This window comes from Drosophila melanogaster, chromosome 3L, assembly GCF_000001215.4.
Source record: "Drosophila melanogaster chromosome 3L".
Taxonomy (NCBI): Eukaryota; Metazoa; Arthropoda; class Insecta; order Diptera; family Drosophilidae; genus Drosophila; species Drosophila melanogaster.
This window is the reverse complement of record NT_037436.4, coordinates 22,607,658-22,631,911: the sequence shown is the minus strand read 5'-3', so window position 1 is coordinate 22,631,911 and position 24,254 is coordinate 22,607,658. Positions and strand designations below refer to the sequence as shown.

General features: G+C 42.6%; 1 protein-coding gene and 1 long non-coding RNA gene across 3 annotated transcripts in view, besides 2 other annotated features; one reads left to right on the top strand and one right to left on the bottom strand.

Moving 5' to 3' along the window:
- Nucleotides 1-24,254, top strand: part of CG14459 (uncharacterized protein) — a 64,803-nt gene that overhangs the window by 6,005 nt on the left and 34,544 nt on the right. For both annotated transcript variants that reach the window (NM_001369979.1, NM_001369978.1), the window contains exon 2: nt 16,118-16,204. In NM_001369979.1, the coding sequence (NP_001356912.1) occupies nt 16,186-16,204 (19 nt within the window). In that variant the 5' untranslated portion in view covers nt 16,118-16,185. The remainder of the gene's footprint in view (nt 1-16,117; nt 16,205-24,254) is intronic.
- Nucleotides 7,273-14,667: a mobile genetic element.
- Nucleotides 22,135-22,212: a mobile genetic element.
- Nucleotides 23,542-24,163, bottom strand: lncRNA:CR45967 (long non-coding RNA:CR45967). The gene has a single exon (NR_133309.1). It is a non-coding gene; the product is annotated as a long non-coding RNA:CR45967 (long non-coding RNA).

Genomic DNA, 24,254 nt, shown 5'->3' with positions numbered 1-24,254 from the left:
GTGACTCGATTACAGGAAAATGCAACTGAGACGGGGATATTCCAGCTCCATTTCCCAATCGAAAACCCTCCTCCAGAAGCTAGCAACATAATTACGCCTATTTTTTGGATTCCACCAAATCCTAAAATCCAAAGCGACTTTCTATCCTTCGGCACATTCTGCCTGCCTTTCTGAGGCCCTGCAAGTAACACACTAATTTGAATGCATAAAAACTCACCCAAGCGCTGATTGTGTTTGCCCAAAGTCTCGTTTCATAATTTTTGCACAAATTGCGGTTTTTCAGGCAACGAACAGCGAATTGAGAACGGCTAACAGCCAGTAGCTACAACAGCCAAACGCTTTGGCAACTAATAAAAATGACCAACTCTTTTGCCCATCCCGACCCCCTGGCAATCGGACCAAACTCCCAACTCCATACATGTGTAAAAATTGACGCCGCAGCCGGGAAAGAACGGATTCCGGATTCGTTAGCCAGACCAGACGGCACAGATAGGGGATAAATAGGGGGAGCGGGTCAGTGTTGGCCACTTTTGTTGCCAACTCGACATATTTCAATCACGTAAATTTATTACGTAAACATTTGCTTTGCTTTTCGCACACAATTACGACGGCAGGAGGGGATCAAATGGTGGCGTGGCGGAAGGGACCCAGAGCCACCGCAGGACGCGCGGGTAAAAACGCATAGGGGTCGCCGAGGCTCCAATGCAGGAACACAAATTTCAATTTCAATCTTTTCATGCTGCTCTCCTGCATAAACACATCGCACCTCCCCGCATCTATGCCGAACCGAAACCTACAGGCCAACCCCACTCCTCTCCAGAGTCTCCTTTCCGGGGGCCCAATCGAGGTAGGCCGTCGTCGGCCTTCTGCTTGCCCGTAATATTCATAATGGATTTACCAATATGGTGAACAATTTTTATTAATGCAACCGGGCAGCAAGAAGTGAGCGGTCAGTCCAGCCGCCGCCCGCTCCATCCCTCCAGAACGTCCTTTAGGTCTATATCAACACGGTCGGCAGCTGTTTGGCTGGTGGATGGTGGAGCACATGTATGCATGGCACTTCGCCTGTGTGGGTGTCGCTTTGGACCGGGTTAAATGGGCTTTTGGCTTTTTGATCTTTAAATGTTTGTACGACGCTTTGATGTTTATATGCTGCTTTCCACCAGCCGTTTTGCTTTCCGTTTTAAACATTTTTTCTGCTATCTCGGGTTGTTGGCCATTTCCTTTTTTTTTTACTAGCCAGGTGGCAAGTGCTCTCTAACTTATGTTACAATCGGGGATTCATAATGTCTGCAGTGCATTTTTGAACAAACTATTTGAAAGGTTGCAAGATTTTATAGTGTTATAACTAAAAATGTTGAATCCAAAATATTAACTGAGTTATTCTGCTCCGAGAGCTTTCGAGAGCAATATTTTACAATAACTAACGCAAATGAATAATAATTCATTCGTATTTGGTGGGGAGTTAATGCTACTTCTTAAATAAGCCTATACTAAATGAGAAATTCTTAGCTTTTTCCGAAAGCCAATTGAATTATAATGACCTGATTTTTCAATCTTTCGCCGATTTAAACAGACGCCTTCATTAAACACAATCGACTTATACGAGCAACAATCACATCGAAAAGAGAGTAATGACAAATTAATGGCGTCAGGGTGGGTCCTCAGCAGGATCTCAGAAACTAAGTGGGTTTCGTGGACCCACTGACAGACAGACTTCTTCATAATCAAAATCAGATAGACTGTGCGTAAATAAGTTTGCCTCTCTCTTTTTCGGGACACGAAAAACCACCTGCCCAACTTGACGTGGGTTGGCAGGCGTTGAAAATTCTCTGGCCGGGGAATTGAAGGCGAATTGGAGGACGACTGGCATTCAATAATTGAAATATTTGCATAATTATTAACTCCCCTTGCCAGAGGGAATCTCATTAAATTGCTCCTAAGCCCCGCACTGGACCTGATCCACTAAATTGCGGAGAAGTCAAAAGAGCGTAAATCTAGAGGCAGAAAAGTTCTCAGTGGAAGAGAAAATAAAACTATAAGGGAGCACGCCTAAAAGCGCACTTCACAGGGCGTCGGAGGAGGCGGATTCGCGTGTGAGTCGGCCTGGCGGCAACTTTTCCGACTCCTTGGAGTCCGGAGTTGGGAGTCGGCAGTCGGGATTCAGGATTCAAGAGCAACGGCGTCGGCAGGGCATATGAACATACAAAATATTCCCTACAAAGGAGTTGATTACACAAAGGAAAATTACGACGAATCATTTCCGCTGCTTGGCTGCTTACACGACCAGCGCACGGTGCTCAGACCCCTTTTCCTTATTTTCCCTTTGGAAAATGGGCGGGCCATTTGGTAAACGGCAGCAAAAACAATGCCAAAAGCTCCATCCCTCGGCTGCACACCAAGTGAGATAGCAAAAAATGTGTAATAGGTTCGGTTTTGCCGTTTTCTTGAGCTTGAATTCTTAAAGGTGGCGCTTCTACTTTGCTACTAACATCAAGTTGACAACTTTTCGGGACCACATAAATTATATTTAATTGAAATTCTTTCGTTGGGGGCACCTCGAAATTAGCGAACATCGCCAAGACAGACAGCGGCCAACTTTGCTGAACTCATAAATCGCTCGGGTGTCAGCGCATTAGCCATCCAGCGACATGCCATTGCAGAGCACATCGTACCACGAGGTGGCCTACCTCCGCGGACTTGTAAACGTCAACGATCGTCTAATGTTTCCATGCGTCATAAATTTCATTGAAAAGCGCTTCCGTTGCGCCATTTCCAGACGTTTCGTAGCACTCGAGGGTCGGGAGCACGGCACAAGGATACGAGGAGGGCGGCAACAAGGATACCTGGCCCCTTGGCACACACATACTGGTACAAAATGCATAAGGGAAATGAATTGCTTTACGAACAACCGCAGTCCCAAACGACGAAAAGGACGACCTGGAAAGGACGAGCGGCTTGGCCAATTCAGGGAATATGCAACTGTAAATCAACACCCGGGTAGTTGTGGGGGCGTCCCGTTTTGTAGGCGTTTATAAGCTGTCGAAAGTAGTTAGGCGTTTTTCATAATTTATTTATGGCCGCCGGAGGGAGCAGCGGCGTTTAAGCATGTTTTATATTAAGTGCGCACGGTTTATGGCTCAGTCGGCCATAAAGAGGAATTAGTAGGGCGCGACGCAGCACACTTTTTGCCGACTTCGCCGACAATGCAAATCGGGGCTTTGCTCCAAGACCTGCGAGATCTGTTGCCAGCCAGACCCATTGTAGGTCCTTGGATTGGCAAACTTCGTTCGCAATTGAAGCGGTGCAGCTCAGCCATTGGTAAACAGTTATCCGCAAGTTAGGCTACTAACACGATTATAACATTTGCTGCAAATAAAACTCGCAAACTTCTCCGAAAACTTTGGCTGGAGCGGAGGGAAAGTTGCCACTAACGACTGCCAATTGATGTTGTTAATGAAATAATTTCTTATAACGGCTGGCAAAGTTTCGCCGGGCAGCAGGCCGGGAAAGTGAAACGCAGCGTTTAAGTTTTGCGGTTGCCTTGCCGATAATTTGGCATAGATTTCCCCCCTCCCCGGGGTTCCTTACAGTTTCCCGGCTCCTTGAGCGCAAAAAGAGCAACTCGAGAGCTGGCTACATTTATAAATTGTATCCCGCGTCCGGCCTCAAGTCCTTGGAGTCCATTGTGCATTTGGGCTTCATTATGCGCAACTCGTTTTTGTTTGACTTGGCCGGGGCAGGAGCTCTAAACAAATTTTCTTTTCTTGGCCGCAGTCGCCCTGCCACCGGTCGCCTGTCCGTTCGCACTCATCAGCAGGGTCCTTAAGTCTGCTTTCGTGCCATTGTGCGCTTTGTTTAATGTTATGTAAACTTTTGCTCTATGGCCACTCTTCCCTGCGCTGCCACACTCACTTCTATCTGTTCAGCCATTCATTTGCCGCTTTCAAATGTTTTGTAGCTACTTTCTGCCACATCTACATACAAACCTCTACACCCCAGGACGACCCACTTAAAGTTTCTTAAAGCTGCGGCAGATTGAGTCATTGCATCCAGTGGGCAAAACAGGCCGGGTGGCTATGAATTTTTTGCCAAACTGACAAATTTCTTGCTTCACTGGCTGCGCGAAGCCAAATGATTGATGACTTTTCAATATGGCAACCGCATCAGCCACAAATGTAAATACTTGCCCCTCGTCCTTATCGCAGGACCGCCAGTCTCAGCCTCCACTCCTTCGCTTCCGATAGACCGCCGACTTCGATGGCATCAAGTTAAGCACTCAATCGTGGATTACATGCGTTTTATTTATGATTTTCCTCGCTGGTATTACGAAATGTTTCCCTTTGGCTTATTTTTATTGTCATTTATTGTCGGTTTTGGATCTGTGTGCTCCGGGGGAGGCTGAATTCGATTTTTGCTTTTACTTTTCCCCTCTCGCTTGACGAGTTTTTTCGCTGGAACTTTCGGATGGGCAACTTTGCTGTGCACAACTTTAGCTGCCAAGTGGCAACATTTAATTGCTCAGAAAAATATTTTCCAAAAAATCAAAAACGATGAAGTCGAAATAATAAAAATGTTGTCAATTGTTGTATTTTATGATGTTGCCCAAAAGTTTCCAACAGAGGCGAGATTTCAGACGAGCACTCGAGCAATTTGTTGTATTTTGGATTTTGTTGTCAGCTGAAGTCTAGTTAAAAAGTTTTTATACTTTCCATCGGAGAGTTTTGCGACTGGGAGTGGGATGTTTTCAGTCAGCTTACCTCGCTGGGCATCCCGTTTAATTTTTCCCATGAGGGTTTCCGATCATTTAATACGGTTTCAGACATTATTAGTAAGGGGTAACTCTGTTTTGTAACTATATCGTTAATTAGAAGCCTTAAATAAATTGAGCCGAAAACATTCGTGTCAGTATGCTTCACTTTAAAATGCAACATTTGCAATGCAAAATCATGGACAACCACATTTAAAGGCTCATTTAGAGAGCTCGAGGAAACATCTTTGCGTGCTGCTGCATTAACATTCGAGTTCAGAATGCTGTGTGAAAAAAATTACCATTTGACCCAACGAATGTGTGCCAAATATCTGTAGAAAAAATTAACATTTTTATGTTAGCCATCAAAGCTCAGAGCCGATTAAAGCGCATTAAGGCTTTAACTGCCGAGTACGTTCTTTACAGTTTACAGTTCTTGAAAAGCTTCAGACGCGTCCAAAATGGGTATATATGTTTCTGGAAAGGATTGCAGCCCAGAAGGGAAGTGGTACTACTCTTAGCTTCCCGTGCCGGTGATCTTGCTCAAATGAAGTATACGAATCCGAGATGACTGGGTTACTTAAGTATACTTTGCAGTGCGAGTATTGCTCCTCGAAACAGGTATCCCCAATTCGACTACTGGATTTTCTCCTGTTTTGGTAGTTTTTCTGTTTCTCGGGCGGCGATTGCGGATTTCTATGCTGATGTTTGTTGTTTGCTCGGTGCACTTAATGTAATTAATTTTAATTAAAATCCAGCGGGGACGTGAACAAAAAATTTGCCACAGTAATGAGCACGAAAGTCCGTCCATCCGACTGACTGAGTGTCGAATGGTGAACTTGCTAGCATCCACCATCGCAGTCCCCCCTCCGCTCGCATATCTTTTCGCGCCTGTCGAGTCGAAAGGAAAAAAGGTAGCTTGCTATTCAGGGCCCTCCTTTCGTGGGTTAAGCGCAAATAGCAGCAGACACTGCTGAATGGCTGTGTGTATGGGTGTGTGGGTGTGTGGGTAAGGGGCGAGTAGGCGGCGATGGGGCGCTGCGGTGGTGCAGCGCGTTTGTTTGGATTTTGCTGGCCCGTAAATTCACATTACATCTACGATGAAGCGTTCGGTAAACATTTTAAAGTTGCCATTTAAATTATGTACTCCGTTCTCGGATGCTGCACTTTAAGAGCGGAATCGATGCGATGACTGCAAAGGGCTTACAATGGAAAATGTTTACAAATAGTTCAGCAAATACGATTGAAATTTATGCAATATATGTGTAGCCAGGTCATCAGTACTTTCTTTCTTTCTGGTCAAACAGAAGTACCGCAGTTTTTATCAACATTTCATCATTAATTCTGAATACGCAGTAGTTAGTACTGCGCACCAAGAGTGCTAAGGCAATTAGCAATGGTGGATTTATGCTATACTAAGAATATCAATTTATCCCAGTCAGATATTATAAGCGTTTGAATGACGATTTTTTCTTAAAAGTGCCATCAATTTTTCCACGAATGTGGTTTAAAGCCATAGTAAGTGAATTTTTCTTACTAAAGCTTCTGATGTTGGCTAAGAAGTGCACACTTATTATTTAGAATTTACCACACCCTGCATTTTCCTGAAAGAGCGTTTTACTTTTCGGCCAACTTATGAAAAACAAAACTATAGCAGAGTCCCGTAATGCACACAGGCACCCATATGGGACAGACAGACAATAGACGCCCTATATTGACAATGGGCTTGGGTATGAGTGTGTGTGAGTGAGTCTGTTGCACCTGGTGGGTTCTAAAAGTCCTCCGCCCGCTCCCCACCCTTTTAAGCGGCAGCTGCGTTGCACTTTTTGTTGGCCGCCTCCTGTGCCGTAAACAAATAAAATTCTTTTCCACAGCCACCCATCCATATACGAAAAGCGTATATACATACTTGCCCCACCTCGACTCCGTGTCTCTGTGTTTGCCTAGACATTGCATTTTTACCTCCTATACTGATTCACGCGCTGTTGCACAAAGCAAAGTCGGCGTTTCCTACCGCCCTCCGCTCCACCTTCTGTCAAGGCTCAATTGCTCGGCTACGTTTCGCTGGCTCCATGCGAGGAGCGCCTGGCTGGAAAATGCGACCTGCAAAATGCGGCGCGTCAAACAAATAGAAAAATGTTGCACGTGGCCGGGAAATTAAAATAAATCAGAGCCGGCGCTGGAGAACACTGACGGGCTTTAAGGCATACTGAGACCTCATGTATGAAAAACATTGTAAGCATTGTACATATTTCGGGCAAGGACTGCAAGTCAAATGAAAATGTTGCCTTTAAATGGAAAGTCGTCTGGAAAAATCAAACTCGACAGATTTGGCCACCATAGATTGTACAAAAATTTCAAAAAAGAAAAAAATTCGAAATGATATGTGACCGACTTAAATAAGTATTTAGAACAGAGGCTTAACAAATTGTAAAACGATTGATAAGTCCAATAGTCGTGTCAGTTGCTTTGGCAGCACTATATATGTATGAAGCCAATTAATAGACATATTGTAAATGGTTTGTAGTATGTGCATATATCGAGGGTACACTGTACCTATAAGTACACAGCAACACTTAGTTGCATTGCATAAATAAATGTCTCAAGTGAGCGTGATATAAGATCACCCATTTATGCTTTAAGCTAAGTCAGCATCCCCACGCTGGCCGCTGGCCATATATGCGCATAAGCTCTCTCTCTCTCTCTCTTATACATATATATATATACGCTGCTCTTCTGCCGCTGTCGACGGCGGCGCAGTCGCAGTATTTAGGTAAGATTAGACACTCTGTAGAGGTTAAGCGGGCAGAACCGTTTCTGCTACTCGAAGAGATAAGAAGAAATAAAAAGGTGGCCTGACGGCTGCACCCAACTGCAAGGAAAACACGTGTTCTCAATTGGTGGCATATATTGGTTTATTACATGGCGACCGTGACAGGACTACTGAGGAAATGCTGCTAATATTGCCGATTTGATTTGGGAATTCTAAACAGCGACAACAGGTGTGAGAGGCAGGCCGCCCCTTACACCAGTGCGGGAGACCTAGAGACGGGACACTGATGAAAAAAAAAAGAAACAAAAATACTGAGTGAGTAGAGTGTGGTAATGAGCAAACGCGGATGTCAGGAAATCAAAAATAAAGGTATAGCACATATTAAGTGGCTATGATATACAAATAAAACACCGCCCCCATGGGCAACGGCACAGAAATTAACTGCCGAATTAGACTTTCTGAAAGAAAACCTCCAGCAAAGAAAGCCGAATACCACAACTCACTCAGCAAAAATAGAAATAATCAATGAAGAAATAACTGAAAATTCAACATCACCCAAGCCGAAAAGACCCGACGTCTGCATGAAAGACTGCCCTCGACCATTGTAAGCCGCAACAGCAATTAGCACGGCATCCTGCGAGGGTAGGATTAGGATAAAGGATAAAGGATTCCACCGGCGCGCCGCACATGACAACAGCGAATGTCTACCAAGCAGACGTTCGAACACCCTGCTCCTGTCGAGCAAAGGGATCTGCCAAGTATCAAAGAGGTAATAGAGGTAGATCCGTCCGCGGGACCAAAGCCCTTGACCATACAAGAGTACAAGGCACGGACTGCAGCGAGGGAGCAGCCACCTAAAAAGAAGAGGGGTGGCCGCCGGATTAAGTTGCTCAGCGCCCGGAGGCTCAACATCGAACTACTGAAGACGGCAACTAATGAGGAAGACCGGCAGCGCTACAAAGAGCGCCTTGCAGCCATCAATCAACAACTTCGTGGTGCGAAGTAAAGCGGCGGGCTGCGTTATACGCCATAGCCTCAACCGCCCAAATATTATATTAATGTTGTCGATGCGGTTTCCGCTGCAACAAAATTACTAACTTATCAGGGACCCATTTCATAACTAACACATTATACTCAGTCCTAAACTTAAAATAAGTAATAATATTGTAAAATTGCAAATTGCAACCGATGTAAACTGAGTATAATGAATTCATCTATCAAGTAAAAATATGTTTAACAACAGTTTAGACCTATTAAAATTTCGAGCTATATTTATATCTGATCGAGATAACAATAATTGACCAATTCTCAAAGTTAAAATTCTATTTGTACTTTTGATATACAAATAAAGACTAATTTTCCCCATATCAAAATGGGACATAAGTCGTGGATACAACCCCACAGTTAAATTCAATGTACTTACTATTTTTGATTTTAGTTATCCTATCAGCCTTTTAACCTGGCCTTAAAACTTTATCAGTTTCACAAAAGATCGTTGAAAAGACTTACATGAGTCGAGCCAATGATTTAGACAAAATCTAATAGAAACTACACCAAAAAGGTACAAGTGCGATTACATCGCTAAAAGGTACATACATGGAATGGCTAAACTTAACCATATCCATAAACAATATTAGAGATGCTTTTGATAAATCCTATAAATGTATTAATAAAACCGCGCTGATCAAAACTCAGACGCTTATTTTTCACATAAAGGTATTGATAACACAATACAACACATTACAAAACCTAATAGTAACAAACAAAAGCAAACTCACTGAAGAACATAAAGTCCAATGCTTCAAAGTTCTCAGTTCATTTGGTAAAAGACTACATAATACCAGCGTTAGACACAGTATTATAATAGAAGTCCCAACAGAACTAACCAAAATAGCAGAATTCGACGAAAGCCAGTTAAGAGACTTGGACGAGTCGCAGCCGTTAGAAGATTTAGATATCGAAATCGATATCGAATCAATAGAAGAATTAAAATTTAATACCGTACAACCAAATACAAGAAACATGGCCAACGCATTAGAAGCTCAGAGAGCATACGTTAAACAGGTATCTGCCACAGTACCTGAATTCGATGGTAAGAAACTCCATTTAAACAGGTTTGTGACAGCACTTAAGTTGACGGATCTAACTAAAGGAGATCAAGAAACTTTAGCAGTAGAGGTCATAAAGACCAAAATTATTGGCCCATTAAACTATAAAGTAGAACATGCGACAACGATACAGGCAATAATTACCATATTGCAGGCAAACGTAAAAGGCGAATCGCCTGACGTTATAAAGGCCAAATTAATAAATGCCCAACAAAGAGGCAAGACCGCGTCTCAGTATGTTACAGAAATAGACAGTATGCGTAAGCAGCTCGAGGCAGCTTACATAGACGGCGGATTAGACGCCGATAATGCTGACAAATTCGCGACTAAAGAGTCGATATCAGCAATGACCAAAAACTGTGCCAACGAGGCACTTAAAATGATCTTAACTGCAGGTACATTTAGTACATTCAACGACGCAATGGAAAAATACCTACATTGCAGTACAGAAATAACCGGCAATTCAAATACAGTCTTATTCTATAATGGGAATAATAGACGTGGTAATTATAATGCCTACTATCGTGGTAGAGGCAGAAATAATTATAACCATAATTATAACCAGAATTATAACCAAGGTTATAATAATAACAACAGAGGTCGCGGAGGCTACCGCGGCCACGGTAATAACAGAGACGGAGGTAACCGAAGGGGTAACCAAAGTCAGAATAATAATAACAACCGAAATGTGCGTAACGTACAATCGGAAAACAGCCAGACCCCCTTAAGCGATCAACAGTAAAAGTGTTTAAAGTAAACCTAAATCTGAGTATTTTCATTAAGACAAAAAACCATGAAACAAACACAGTTCTTACATTACTAATAGACACAGGTGCAGAAATTTCATTGCTAAAAGCCAAAGCAAAGGAATATAATAATATAAATTTCAGTAATATATCAAATATTACAGGTATTGGGCAAGGAACCATACAGTCTATAGGTACAGTAGATCTTGACATACGCATTCAGGATGTTCTAGTGCCACATGAATTTCATGTAGTACCTGAGAATTTTCCGATACCATGCGATGGCATAATCGGAATAGATTTTATCAAGAAATACAATTGCGTATTAGAGTTTCAAAATAACAAAGACTGGTTCACAATAAGACCCAATAACTTCAGTAGACAGATTAGTGTACCAATTACACATAACTTAGACTCCAACACACTCTTATTGCCAGCTAGATGCGAAGTAATCAGACAAGTCAAATTACTCACTAACGAAAAAACGGTGGTAGTACCAAATCAGGAGCTGCAACCAGGTATAATAGTAGCAAGCACCATTGCCGATAGCAAAAACGCATTGATTCGCATTATAAATACAAATAATAAAGACGCCATAATAGATAGCGCGAAGATCAAATGCGAATCAATGAAAGACTATGACATTTTTACAACACCAGTAGAAAAGGAAAATAGAACTGAAGAAATTTTAAAACAATTAAGATTCCCTAAACAATTCAATAATGAACTAACTAAGTTATGCACCGAGTTTAGCGATATTTTTGGTCTAGAAACAGAACCAATATCGGCTAACAATTTCTACAAACAAAAACTCAGATTAGGGGAAAAAACACCGGTCTATATAAAAAACTATCGCATGGCAGATAGCCAAAAACCAGAAATCGCCAGACAGGTAAAAAAATTAATAGATGATGGAATAGTTGAACCATCAATGTCTGAATATAATAGTCCATTACTTTTGGTTCCAAAGAAACCACTTCCGAATTCCACGGAAAAAAGATGGCGATTAGCAGTTGACTATCGTCAAATAAATAAGAAACTATTATCAGACAAATTTCCACTTCCAAGAATAGAAGATATTCTTGATCAATTAGGAAGAGCAAAGTATTTTTCATGTCTCGACCTAATGTCTGGATTCCACCAGATAGAACTAGAAAAAAGGTATAGAGATATAACGTCATTTTCAACAGCCAATGGCTCATATCGCTTCACGCGATTACCATACGGACTGAAAGTAGCACCAAACTCCTTCCAACGTATGATGACACTTGCATTTTCTGGTCTTGAACCATCGCAAGCATTTCTATATATGGATGACTTAGTAGTAATAGGTTGTTCAGAAAAACATATGCTCAAAAATTTGACTAACGTATTCGAGCTATGTAGACGACATAATTTGAAACTACATCCAGGGAAATGTTCTTTCTTTATGAAAGAAGTAACATATTTGGGTCACAAATGTACCGATAAAGGTATACTCCCAGATGACACCAAATATGAAGTTATAGAAAAATATCCTATACCAACAGATGCCGACAGTGCTAGGCGTTTCGTAGCCTTCTGTAATTATTACAGACGTTTCATTAAAAATTTTTCTGATCATTCACGCCACTTAACGAGGCTTTGTAAAAAGAATGTTCAATTCGAATGGACAGCAGAATGCAATGATGCATTCGAATACCTTAAAACAGAATTAATGAAACCAACATTACTACAGTACCCAGATTTCGGTAAAGAATTTTGCATAACAACCGATGCTAGTAAACAGGCATGCGGAGCGGTACTTACACAAGATCACAATGGTCAACAACTTCCAGTGGCATACGCTTCAAGAATGTTCACTCAAGGTGAAAGTAATAAGTCCACTACAGAACAAGAATTAACGGCCATTCATTGGGCCATAAATCATTTTCGACCATACATATATGGCAAGCATTTCATGGTAAAAAGCGATCATAGACCATTGTCATACCTATTCTCTATGAAAAATCCAAGTTCAAAACTCACTCGTATGAGGCTGGATTTAGAAGAGTATGACTTTACTGTAGAATATCTTAAGGGGAAAGATAACCATATTGCGGACGCCTTGTCTCGCATAACAATAAAAGATCTGAAAACAATCAACAGAGAAATATTAAAAGTTACCACCAGATCAAAAGCTAAACAGGAAAATTCCTGTAAGGACGAAGCAATAGTCAAAATACAAGAGGAAAAAGAGCAAACAATAGAAAAGCCCAAAGTCTATGAAGTTGTCAATAATAATGACACAAAGAAATATGTTTTAATCAAAATAGATAAACACAAGTGTTTATTAAAACGAGGAAAAACAATTGTTTCACGCTTTGATGTTGATGACTTGTATTCTAATGAAACATTTGATCTAAATCAATTCTTTCAAAGGCTTATTTCAAAAGCCGGAATGCATAAAATAACAAAAATGCGAATATCACCAAGCGAACAGATGTTCCAATTTGTATCACTAAATGAATTTAAAATAAAGGGCAACCGAGTACTCGAAAAAGTAGAACTAGCTATTCTACAAAAGGTGATAATTATAGACAAAAATGACGAAGCTCAGATTAAAGAAATTTTGACAAAATTCCATGATGATCCTATAGAAGGAGGCCACACTGGTATTTCGCGAACCCAGTCAAAAATCAAAAGATTTTATTATTGGCCCCAGATGACCAAGACAATCTCAAAGTATGTAAAGACTTGTTTGAAATGTCAACAAGCCAAAATTACAACACATACGAAAACTCCATTAACATTGATGCCAACGCCAGCAACAGCATTTGATACTGTTTTAATTGATACCATTGGTCCACTACCGAAATCGGAAGACGGAAATGAGTATGCAGTTACAATCATATGCGATCTAACCAAGTTTTTAGTAACTATTCCAACACCAAATAAAAGTGCTAAAACAGTTGCAAAGGCTATATTTGAATTATTTGTACTGAAGTACGGTCCAATGAAGACGTTCATTACAGATCAAGGTACGGAATACAAAAATTCACTTATGAATGAATTATGCAAATATATGCATATAGAAAATCTAACATCTAGCGCTCACCATCATCAAACTTTAGGAACAATAGAAAGAAGCCACCGAACTTTTAATGAATATATACGTTCATACATATCGGTTAACAAAAGTGATTGGGACATTTGGTTACCATATTTCACTTATTGCTTCAATACAACACCCTCAATAGTCCATGACTATTGCCCATACGAACTAGTATTTGGCAGACTACCCAGACAATTCAAAGATTTCAGTAAGATAAACAAAATAGACCCAATATACAACTTAGACGACTACTCTAAAGAGCTTAAATGCAGACTAGAATTGTCGTACAACAGAGCAAGAAGAATGTTAGAAAAAGCAAAAGCGGATAGAAAATTAAGATATGATAGGAATACAAATAATTTCGAATTAAAAATAGGAGATAAAGTATTACTTAGAAAAGAAACAGGTCATAAGTTAGATAAAAGATATGAAGGTCCTTATGACGTAGTAGATATAGGAATAAATGACAATATAACCATTAAAACAGGAAGTAAGAAACAACAAATAGTACATAAAGATAGGCTAAAAAAGCACAAATAGAATGAAAAAAAAAGGGCAATCAATGCCAAACCTTTCATAATAAAACTTAAATAACGGCCTGATCAGCCAAAACAATATAACAAAGACATAGATATAATCGAATTTTTATTAATTCAAAATACATACATATTTTTTCTTTATTCATTTAAAAATTCTATATCATAAATAATGTTAATTCATTAAAAATAATATTTAAGTAATTTTTATTTTATAATGGTAATATAGTTGATAGAAAATAACTTCATTTCTTTACGTTATTTTAAAAAAGAGGGGAGGTGTAGTATGTGCATATATCGAGGGTACACTGTACCTATAAGTACACAGCAACACTTAGTTGCATTGCATAAATAAATGTCTCAAGTGAGCGTGATATAAGATCACCCATTTATGCTTTAAGCTAAGTCAGCATCCCCACGCTGGCCGCTGGCCATATATGCGCATAAGCTCTCTCTCTCTCTCTCTTATACATATATATATATACGCTGCTCTTCTGCCGCTGTCGACGGCGGCGCAGTCGCAGTATTTAGGTAAGATTAGACACTCTGTAGAGGTTAAGCGGGCAGAACCGTTTCTGCTACTCGAAGAGATAAGAAGAAATAAAAAGGTGGCCTGACGGCTGCACCCAACTGCAAGGAAAACACGTGTTCTCAATTGGTGGCATATATTGGTTTATTACAGGTTGCCATTGAAACGGCAGATTTGTAAAGACAAGTTCGCCCAGCGTTAAGCCAGAATTTATTCGAAATTATCTTAGTTAGCCAATGAATGAAAGCAACCGCAACAGAGGCGACGCTTAAGCGACCCTCTAATCCTGTTAACGAGACAGCAGGAGACATAAACACACCAGAACAAACATTGCCACGCACACACTCACACTCGTGCAACACACATCCGTTGCAGCGCACAGCATAGACACAAACCCACCGCAGGCGCTAACTAGCGTGGACACAAACACGCAGGACCAACGGCAGGAACAACAACAAAGTGGAAATAGTTTAAGCTGCTGAAGGGTTCGGCGTGTGGGGTGTGGTTGGAGGGGGATAAAAACTGAAGAGTTTATAAAATTAACATCGTCATGACATCCAAGCAGACGCCGGCACTGCACTCGGCCCTCCGCCCAGGACATTCGGAATATCCTTTGAGCCCGCTGTTGCTGCTGTCGCTTTGCATTTGTGTGGGGCTAGTCTGATTTATGGGAGGGCATGGGTCTATGTGTCTGTGCGAGTGTTTACGTCTCGTGTCGTGTTGGCATTTGTCGTTACAAACTTAATTAATGCTATGTCGGCGAGGAGACTACCGCCCCGCTCGGCTGCGAGCTCTTGACTTTTGTCGAGCCAGGCAAAAATGTGCAACCAGGACACGCTGTCAGTTTCAGCTGACGTTTGGTGTTTCGGCAAGCGAGTCTGCAGCTCTCGTGAGTGGAAAGTCCGCAGATTAATCAGGACTCTGCTCCTGGGAGGGAAATATAATTTTATTTATGCGGCAACGCCGCAATCCTTTGGCGGAATCCTCCAGGCTTATGACATCTTCATGCCCCAAAGTCCCACATAGAGGAGCGACCCACCTCTTCGGGTCTTAATTTCGGTAATGCCATGCTGCTTACCCGGCTGGCAGTTAACTGTATTGTTTACAGGACTCTCGTCAGGAGCCAGAAGTCCTGATTGTTTCCCTGAGCCGTGCCAAGCTCCTATCCACTTGTTTGCTATTTGACTTAATTTAATGAAAATGTTGCAACCTGCAATTTACAAAACTAACGCCAACAAAACTTGAGATTGTTTGCTCGCTTCTCCTGGTCCTGCTCCTTGAGCCACTACAACGTCTTTGGGTCTCCAGAAGCTCAGAGGCTGCTACTGGGATGCGGGCTCAGTTTTAAGTACACATCGAGAATGCTGCCATCTTTTTCCTGGGTGGAGAAGTCAAACAAACGAATGCAAAAGGTTTTTAACTGCCTCCAGCAGTCTCAGAAGTAAAAATGTGCTAAAGTGGCAGAAGGCGATGTTTACCGAGGGAGGGCTTGGCTTGGAGTTTTTTGCCCCATTATGGTGATTGCATCCGGGTTGCATAGTAGTATCCTAGAAACTCTTAAGTCATCCATAAATCTGATCATTTCATTCCTTCGTCTTTCAGTTCTCCACGCTGGCTTTGCCGTATTGAACCTGGCATCATTTCTCTCATCTATGCGCAACTAATTTGCAATGATGAGTTATCAGAAAGGTAAGTCGCCCATCGCAAGATACATTCATTACCTTCCTGGCCGTGACACATCCCAAATTGCTGACCATCCATTAGAGCAGACTCGGATCGGGAACGTTGGTCGGAACGGCATTTGGGGACCTCATCTACAGGTCAATCAATTTGTAAGCATGTCGAATACGTTTTTTAAGGGCCACGATGCGTACGATTTTTTATGGGACTGGCCAAATCTCCGACACAATACAATTTACAGTAAATCAGCTAAAAGCAAAATTACGCGGGTCATTCCCAAACAATTTGCTCGACGACGAGCACAACAAAAGATAAGGATGCGTTCGAGCATTAAAAAGGAACCGAGTCGCAAAGAGCATACTTGCAGTGGATGCTGGGCGGGTGGCAGCGATACAATCGAACAAAGGAGAGTGCTGCATACTTTCGGGGGTTGGTCCTGTCCAGTCTGCCAACTAATGAGCTTCCATGAATCGACATGAATCGGTTGGCGTTCGGGGAGCCGCGGAAGTTGGCTGTGGGATGGAACGCCCTTCCAGCTAGTTTTGAAATTAATTGCCGCCAGTTTTGTGCTGGCCTGGCCCGGCCGGGCTAAAATCGCGATGGCTCAGTGGCTTAGGCGGTCGGAGGCCGACAATGTCGGCAATATCCTATGCTGCGCCGTTCAATTAACTTGTGCGACAATCCAATCAAAAGTGTATTAAAGGCCCGTTTACGGGGCCATCGTCATCGCCATCGACATCGCCGTTCCCTAGCCGATCCGGGATGCGACCACGAGACCATTTTGCAGAGCCAGCCGCTGTCGATAACAGCAATTACATAAATGTTTTTATGGGAAAAGCCTGATGGTGTGGTGAGGAGGATGGGTGGGGGGGGGCCGGGGGGGAGAGAGACGGAAAGCCTATCGCGATGCAAAGTGCCCAGCGCCAGCAATCGGCTGACCAAATGCGATTTAATGGCGTCCGCTGGAACAGCTGCAGCTCAATGTGTCCACAACAAAAAGTACTTTGCAATTAAGGCATACATTAACATTATAACGCCTACGAGCCAATGCCGTTGGGTTGAGAGGGGAAAGAGTTATTATCGGGAATCATAGCTCTCAGCAGGAGTACTAGCCACCGTTCCAGTCAATCCAGTCCTTCGCCTAATTTATTTAGCTACTCGTAATATTTAGCAAATACGTTCAATTGGCCCTGGAGACCCACATGGTTGAATTCAGGCAATCACAATTTTTATTTACATGGCTGAGCGAGGCCTTTCTTTTCTCCGGAGAAACACGTGCCTTTCTCCCTGGAATCGAACTACATAAATAAGCGAAAGCGAACGACGAGACCCCAGTCCTACTTACTACTAAATCTGGGGCGGTAATGGGGGAAAACTTTTCCAATTTTCCCCTTTTTATCGTAAATTACGCACGATTCAATATTTGGCCTTTTTACTGGCTTGTGTTTTGTCTCTGCGTCGTCTGCCCTTTTTCTGCCTGAATAGCTGCAGGAGTGGGTTCAAGGAGCGAGTAAATGGTGGGTGTTTTGGGCTGGCTCCTTACTTTGTCCTTGCTATTTCGCAATTTCTGCTGTGTCTCCCTATCGTAAATAAGAAATCTCATACGTGCGTAGGCCTCTCATGAGATACAGTTTAATCTAGCCCCCTTGCCCACGAGCTCATCTGCTTTATGAATGAACCAAAAGTTAGTTTCACTTTTGTTTCTGGCCGAGTCTTTCCCTCTAATCGAAATTGGCCATGGTTCACAAGTGTAATGATTGTTTTTCTATGCGGGGTAATTTATTTAGCATTATTTATATGGATTTTAGCCGAACGAGGGGTGGTATAAATGGGGAGAAAGTTTTCCTATTTCTTACTGTGGGGTCTGTAGTCCTTAGTTATAGTTTAGCCTTGTACATGAAATATATTTATGAATGTAGGAAATAGTGTTAGATTTGAAATGTATATAGACAAGCTTTTTGTTTTAATATCCCATGATTATTGTGGTATTCCAGCACGTAAACTATTAAATTTAATAATCGGTTGTTAGGCAATAATATTTTACAAGATTGGTGAAAAATGATTCTCCCGAAAGATTTTTTTTGGCTGCTGCATACAAAATCAGAGCGTCTCAAGGACCTTAACACGTTCGCAGGGCCCAATGCCGAGGCTACCTTCCTGAACTTTCCACACAGATTTAGACACATACACAGACGAAGATACAGAAAAGACACAAACACAGGCAGATGGGCTGTCGGTGTGCGCCGCTGCAGCGCGCTGCTGTGCTGCTCTGCGCCCAATTGTATGCAACGGCTTTTGTGTCAAAATTTTTATGCCGTGCATGGCACGCAAACGTGTGCAAAAAAAGGAGCCCTGTGGATTGGAGTGGAGTGAATAGTCAAACGTAGACCCGAAACTACAGGGAAACAACAATGACAGGGGCAGTAAATTGAAAGACCGAAGACACGGAATTGGTAGACCAATAGGTGTGGGAACGAGAGGAAGGGAGGTACAAGTAGTAGACGACCAAACTGATTCAATTAAATCAGTCCAATTGAAGCGGCTGACGAAATGTGTGGCGAGTGTGTGACTGGAATATCTAAGCTGCAACAAAGGCCGACGGCGCACTTACTGCAGACGCAGTTGGAGTCCCGTTTAAATGAAGGCTTTAAGCCAGTACGGCGAAGCTTTGTCATTATCGCAGGGCCAACTCCTGCAGCCAAATGGTGCCACCGAAAAAGTTGTCGCATCGCAGTTTATACAAATAACTGAACATTTTGTTTGAGCCACATTTGCGCACTTTTTTTTATGCTGCTTCGCCGTTTTTTACCGCGTTTTTGCAGCGAAATCAGCGAACCAAGCGCCAAACAACAGCAGCGCCATTTGAGTCGGGCCTGGACCAGTGGATCCCACGACTTTTGTCGCGTATCGCATTAATATCTCAATTTATAGCAATTTATAAAAATATGAAAAACGCTCGAACGGGTGGAAAATGCTGCGGCATTGCGGGGCCACCCCGGAAATAACATTTAAATGTGCCTTTTTGTAGCTGATTCCCCAGCCCCACATCCGCCCACATTTGCATGGCCGCCAGTTGCGCCTAACGAAGACCCCGGGGAATGCAACTGGAGGCTTCGGTTCTGCCGCTTAAATAAGGATTGGCGCCTGCCTGGCTTTAAAGGGATTCCAGTGGAAATTTCCATATTCCCCAACTGGGATGGCATTTCATTTGCAGCCGCCTTCCACTCGATGTGTTCACTGTGCGCCATCCCCAAGAAGCGAAAACTTTTTAGCACCCAGGCATCGGGCTCTGTGTGAAAATCACTCAAAATTGTGTTTAACTAAGCGTAAAAATTATAAGCAAATTAATTTGCACAAATCACAACAACAGCAGGAGCAGCGAACACAACACACAACAATAGTGACCGGGCTTGCAGCAGAAACTTTTATGAAACAATCAGGCAAAGGCAGCCCTGTCCCGTCGCACTCTCTCCGGTCGGGCGGGGTCTTGGGTTTGGGTCCGCTCGGATCCGGGCCCGGATTCCAGATCCTCCAGATCCCGCCTGAGCCTCGGCCCGGAGCAACTGACGCGGCAACCGAACGAAATGGGTGGCAGAGTGGGAATAACCGGCAATTTATCTGCATAAAAGCGCAGTGTGCAAGTTTGACGTGAATGTCTGTCTTGATGGGGATTGATGGGTGTGGGCTGGGAAAAACTTTGCTGGCTCTGCTGTCGGAAATTTTAGTATGGATTCTACTGAGCTCGGGAAGCGGGGGATTAAAGATTGAACACGACACTTATAGAAAATATTTCAATTACTTCTTTAAATTAAGTAAAAATTATGTAAAATATCCCCGATTTCAACTGCCCCTTCCCGTTTCACGGTTGACAAGTACAATTAAAACTTAGAATAAACAGAATTTCAAGAGCAACATAATTTAAACACCCTCGTTGAAATCATTACCATCATTAATTTTCGCACAGCAAAAGGCGCTGACTGGAAATGTCCCTTAATGTTCACTAAAAAGGGTCGGTCAGCCTGAAGGGTTGGATGGCCTAAAGACGGGGATATGGCTGGGATGTTTCTTAGCTATTTTTAATTGAGTTCAATTGGGAAATATTTGGGCAAACTTCTACTGTTGCTTTTCTATTTAGAAAAATCAACAATTAAAACGAGCACAATGGAGAAGAAGTAAAATAAGGTTCACCCACTTGAGTCACATGTGCCCAAGGCAGCATTCCGAATTTCCCAAATTTATGCCTCGGCTTCGCAGAGGGCTCATTAGAGGATTCGGGGTGGCGAAGACGGAGGCGGAAGCAACGCCCATTTGCATTTTGTAAATTGTTGCCAACGCAGCCCTGAAATATTTGACAAGGGGGGCGTGGCACAGCCCCAAACATTGTTCGCTGGCTTTGCCTGCGTTTAATTATAGACGCAAATAAATGTCTATCATTTTGGTTTGGGTGGTCCAGAGGGCTCCCCTCGCCTTGAATTATGTGCAGGGTTTTAATGAGCTATCGAGACTGGTGGGTGGTGCGTTTGCTGGTGTCCTTGGAAGGTGGGGATGTATTTGGCCTGGCAGCCCGAACATCGCTTGACAGTTCGTAGAGCCGTGCAACTAATCAAGGCTTAGCCATAAGTTTCAGAACTTGCTTGCGAATCGTTTAATCTGGCTTTAACGAGGCTTGACTCCTTTCACCCATGCCCATCCATCATCTGTCCACCGCCCGACTGCACTCCACTCCCCCTCGGCTGGTTGCCAAACCAAGCCCCCTCATTAACGCCCCAATAATTAAACTCAATTAATGGCCAAATGACCAATCAACTGGCACAGAGAGGGCACATCAAAGGCTACACCGAAATGCATCGACCTCCCATCCTCATCTCCCCGATCAAGCGGGTCGACCACGAAAACATCTCTCTCGGGCCACCCGCTAACAACTTCATTTGTCTCTGTTAAGACCCGTCTTGGCTTAGCAGTCTGGAGTCCTGACAAACTCCTTTTCCCCCGTCGCACGGACTCCTTACTCCTTATCTGGCGAAAGGTGGGGTGTTGGGTGTCTGGGTGACGGTGGGGGGGAGCGAATCAGGGCAAACCACACGCTGTGTTATGCTTATCTTGACAGCAAACATTTACAAAAAGAAAACACCAAAAGGGGAGCGAGTGGGCCTAAGACACGTATTTATCGCAGCGGCACAACGCATTTCCAATTTTCCTTATGGGCTGACTCGGTGCCGACTGTAATCTGGCTTTTAAATACTCCGCAGGTAGATTAATCATCCCACTCCGAATCGGGAAACTGCTCCAACTTCGATTACCTACTCGTCTTTGAAGCAACTTCTCCAAATCCAATTATAATTGCGCTTATCAAAAATAAGTTTTCGATACTTCGAAGAGCTAAAGGAGAGCCGAAAAGAAAGACGGTGTCTTTGCCAATTTCGCCAATATGGCAATTTAATCCACACAATCAGTTTAAGGCATCGCCATTTATCTTGCCTGCTGGGGAGGGGAGGGTTGCTTGTATTACTTTTCCCCCGACTTGCGGTTACCAATTGGGGATTTCTTTCCTCGGCATCGCTGTCAATTACCTCAAGTTTAATTGAAGGTGAAATTGTGTCAGAGCAGAAGAGCAAAAGTTGATGTGGTCAGCTCAGATGTTCCGAGATAGGATTTTAGTCCACGTTACTTTGGTGAAAGATGATACCCTTCACGTTGAATGTGAGCGGATTATTTAGGTAGATCGTAAGTATGTGAAATCATTTGATTAACAATTGTACGAACACGTAACAGAAATAGGGACCCCGCAATATTGCCATGAGCGAGTAATAAGTTGTATCACTCTTTGGATTTCCTTAAAAATTTTATCTTTTTATCTAGAAGGAAGTTTTTCCAACCCAATAAAATATAACTCGTCAGGATTACTTGCCGAGTCGTGGCGTCTGTCCGTTTTGCCAATTTCTATCGACATGCTAAAAAAATTTTGAAATTCTTTCTAGCACTCCATCTATCGAAGTAACGGGTATCTTATAGTCGAGTGAATGGACTGAATTTGGAATTAAAAATATTTACTTTATTTTACAAACAATAATTGTTTATTTTCTTAGTAATTTGGTTCACTTACTTGTATAAAGTGCTGAATCTGTTTAGAGAAATTATCAATATTTTTAATTTTCATAAAATATATGCCTTCAGTTCTATTATAGTTTCTTAAGAACATCATAAACGTTGTCCCTTTGAAATTGGCAAATCATAGTTAAAACAGTTTTAATAGTTTCTTGGTTTGCAAAAAGTTGAGTTTGTAATTTTGATGATTGATGAAAACGAGAGTAACAGCTTACCTAGTTTCCTGACATTTCTTGGTCAAACTTTAAAAATTGTGACACGTGCTAAGAGTCGCGGCCTTTCCACAGGCAGTGCTCTCCATCGAATGGAGAGTTCCCCCTAATTACATCCGCTCCTGGGCTTTCCATTTCACTTAAGGGAAATATAATAAAATCGCTCTTAAAATTCATTTCATTAAACACTCGCCAAGAGCTACGTCGGCTCCCGCCAACCAGACCGAGGACAAAGGAGCGCTGCGCTAAGGAAGTCTTTTGTTTATACTCGAGTTCCGTTCTTTCGTCCTTCGTCCCGCGCCCTTTAGCCTAGTCAGTTGGGCAAATTAAGCAAGCTGACAATTTTCTTTCTCTAAACTGTACAACAACTTAATGAGCCTGCATAACTTTGCGACAACAGCAGAAAGCTGTGTGGAGGCGTGGTGGCGTGTTGGCACCCAGGAAACCAAAAGCTAAGGACTTTCCCCCAATTTTAAGAGGGCGACAGATAAAAAAAGCACGTAAACAATGGCCGGAGGCATCTCACTCGCCGAACGGTGGCAAAAGTCATTATTCACTGTACTAGCTAAGGACTCACTCTCCTCGTAACGCCTGCTAAAAAATAATCAACTTTTGCATGACTGTCACCCCAGTCCCGAATAATTCCACGATGGCAAGTTCAGCGCAAAGTTTCATGGAGACAACTTCCGTATTGCCAGCGGGCCCATGTTGCACATGGCGAATGGTGTGTGTCGAATGGGACATAGAGAATGGCAAATGGCGATGTCCTAGCCGAACTCTGGCCGGGCTCCGTCTACCAATGCCGCATTAATGAAGTGATTTTCTCTGGGAGCATTTTAGTTTTAGTTTTTTTTTTTTTTGTTTTTCTCATACTTATCTAGTGGATGTGACCGTGAGCGGCTATTTAGTAACCAACTCCGAAAGAAATACGATCAATCTGATCATTTAATTGTAAACATTTTTCATCATCAGCTTATTTTTCATAAATATGGGATATTAAGTTATATTTTGAGACAAAAGCATAATTTTATTTAGTTAGCTCTAAAATAAACACACTTAATACAAAACATCAAAATAGGAATTAGGTCGAGGTCGACAATTTGTTATTGTATGCATTTAAAAACCCTTATTCTTGATCCCGTGTCACGATGCCAGCTCTAAGGCCCAGCCCTCATTAACTTTCGCTTGAAGGTCCTGGTCGTCTGGGCCCCACTCCATCCATTTCCCTGTTTGTTGCTTTATGCAAATGTTTTTCTTGGTATTATTGCTTGGCCGCGCTTCCCCCTGCCGCTGTTGTGTTTGTTGCTTTGGTTTTGCTTTTGGTTTTATAGAAAAACAGGCAAAGCAAACAAAGTTGGCGCTGCTCAGTGTTTTCTTACATGAGAGTTTTCCCTTCGGTCTGTTTGTACATATTTTAATTACGCGTCTCTGATTGGGAAGCATTTGCCGCGGGAGCTCGACGTCCTGCGACTCCGCGCCACAGCTGTCGTCATCCGAAAGGCAATTTTTTGGCCAGCCCAAGTGGTTGACATCTCGGGGATGCGGGTTAAAAGGGTGCGGAAGTGTTTGCTTTGTGGGCATCGGGTTTTTTTTTAATATTTGTATATTTGAGTGCGTCCAGCAGAATTCATTTTTGCCAGCCCAGTGCGGATGGCCGATTGCGGAAACGCAGGCTCCAAGCTGCTGCCGTTGCTAGAACAACCTTATGGATAAATTAGACGGTTAAATCAGGCCGTGTTTCG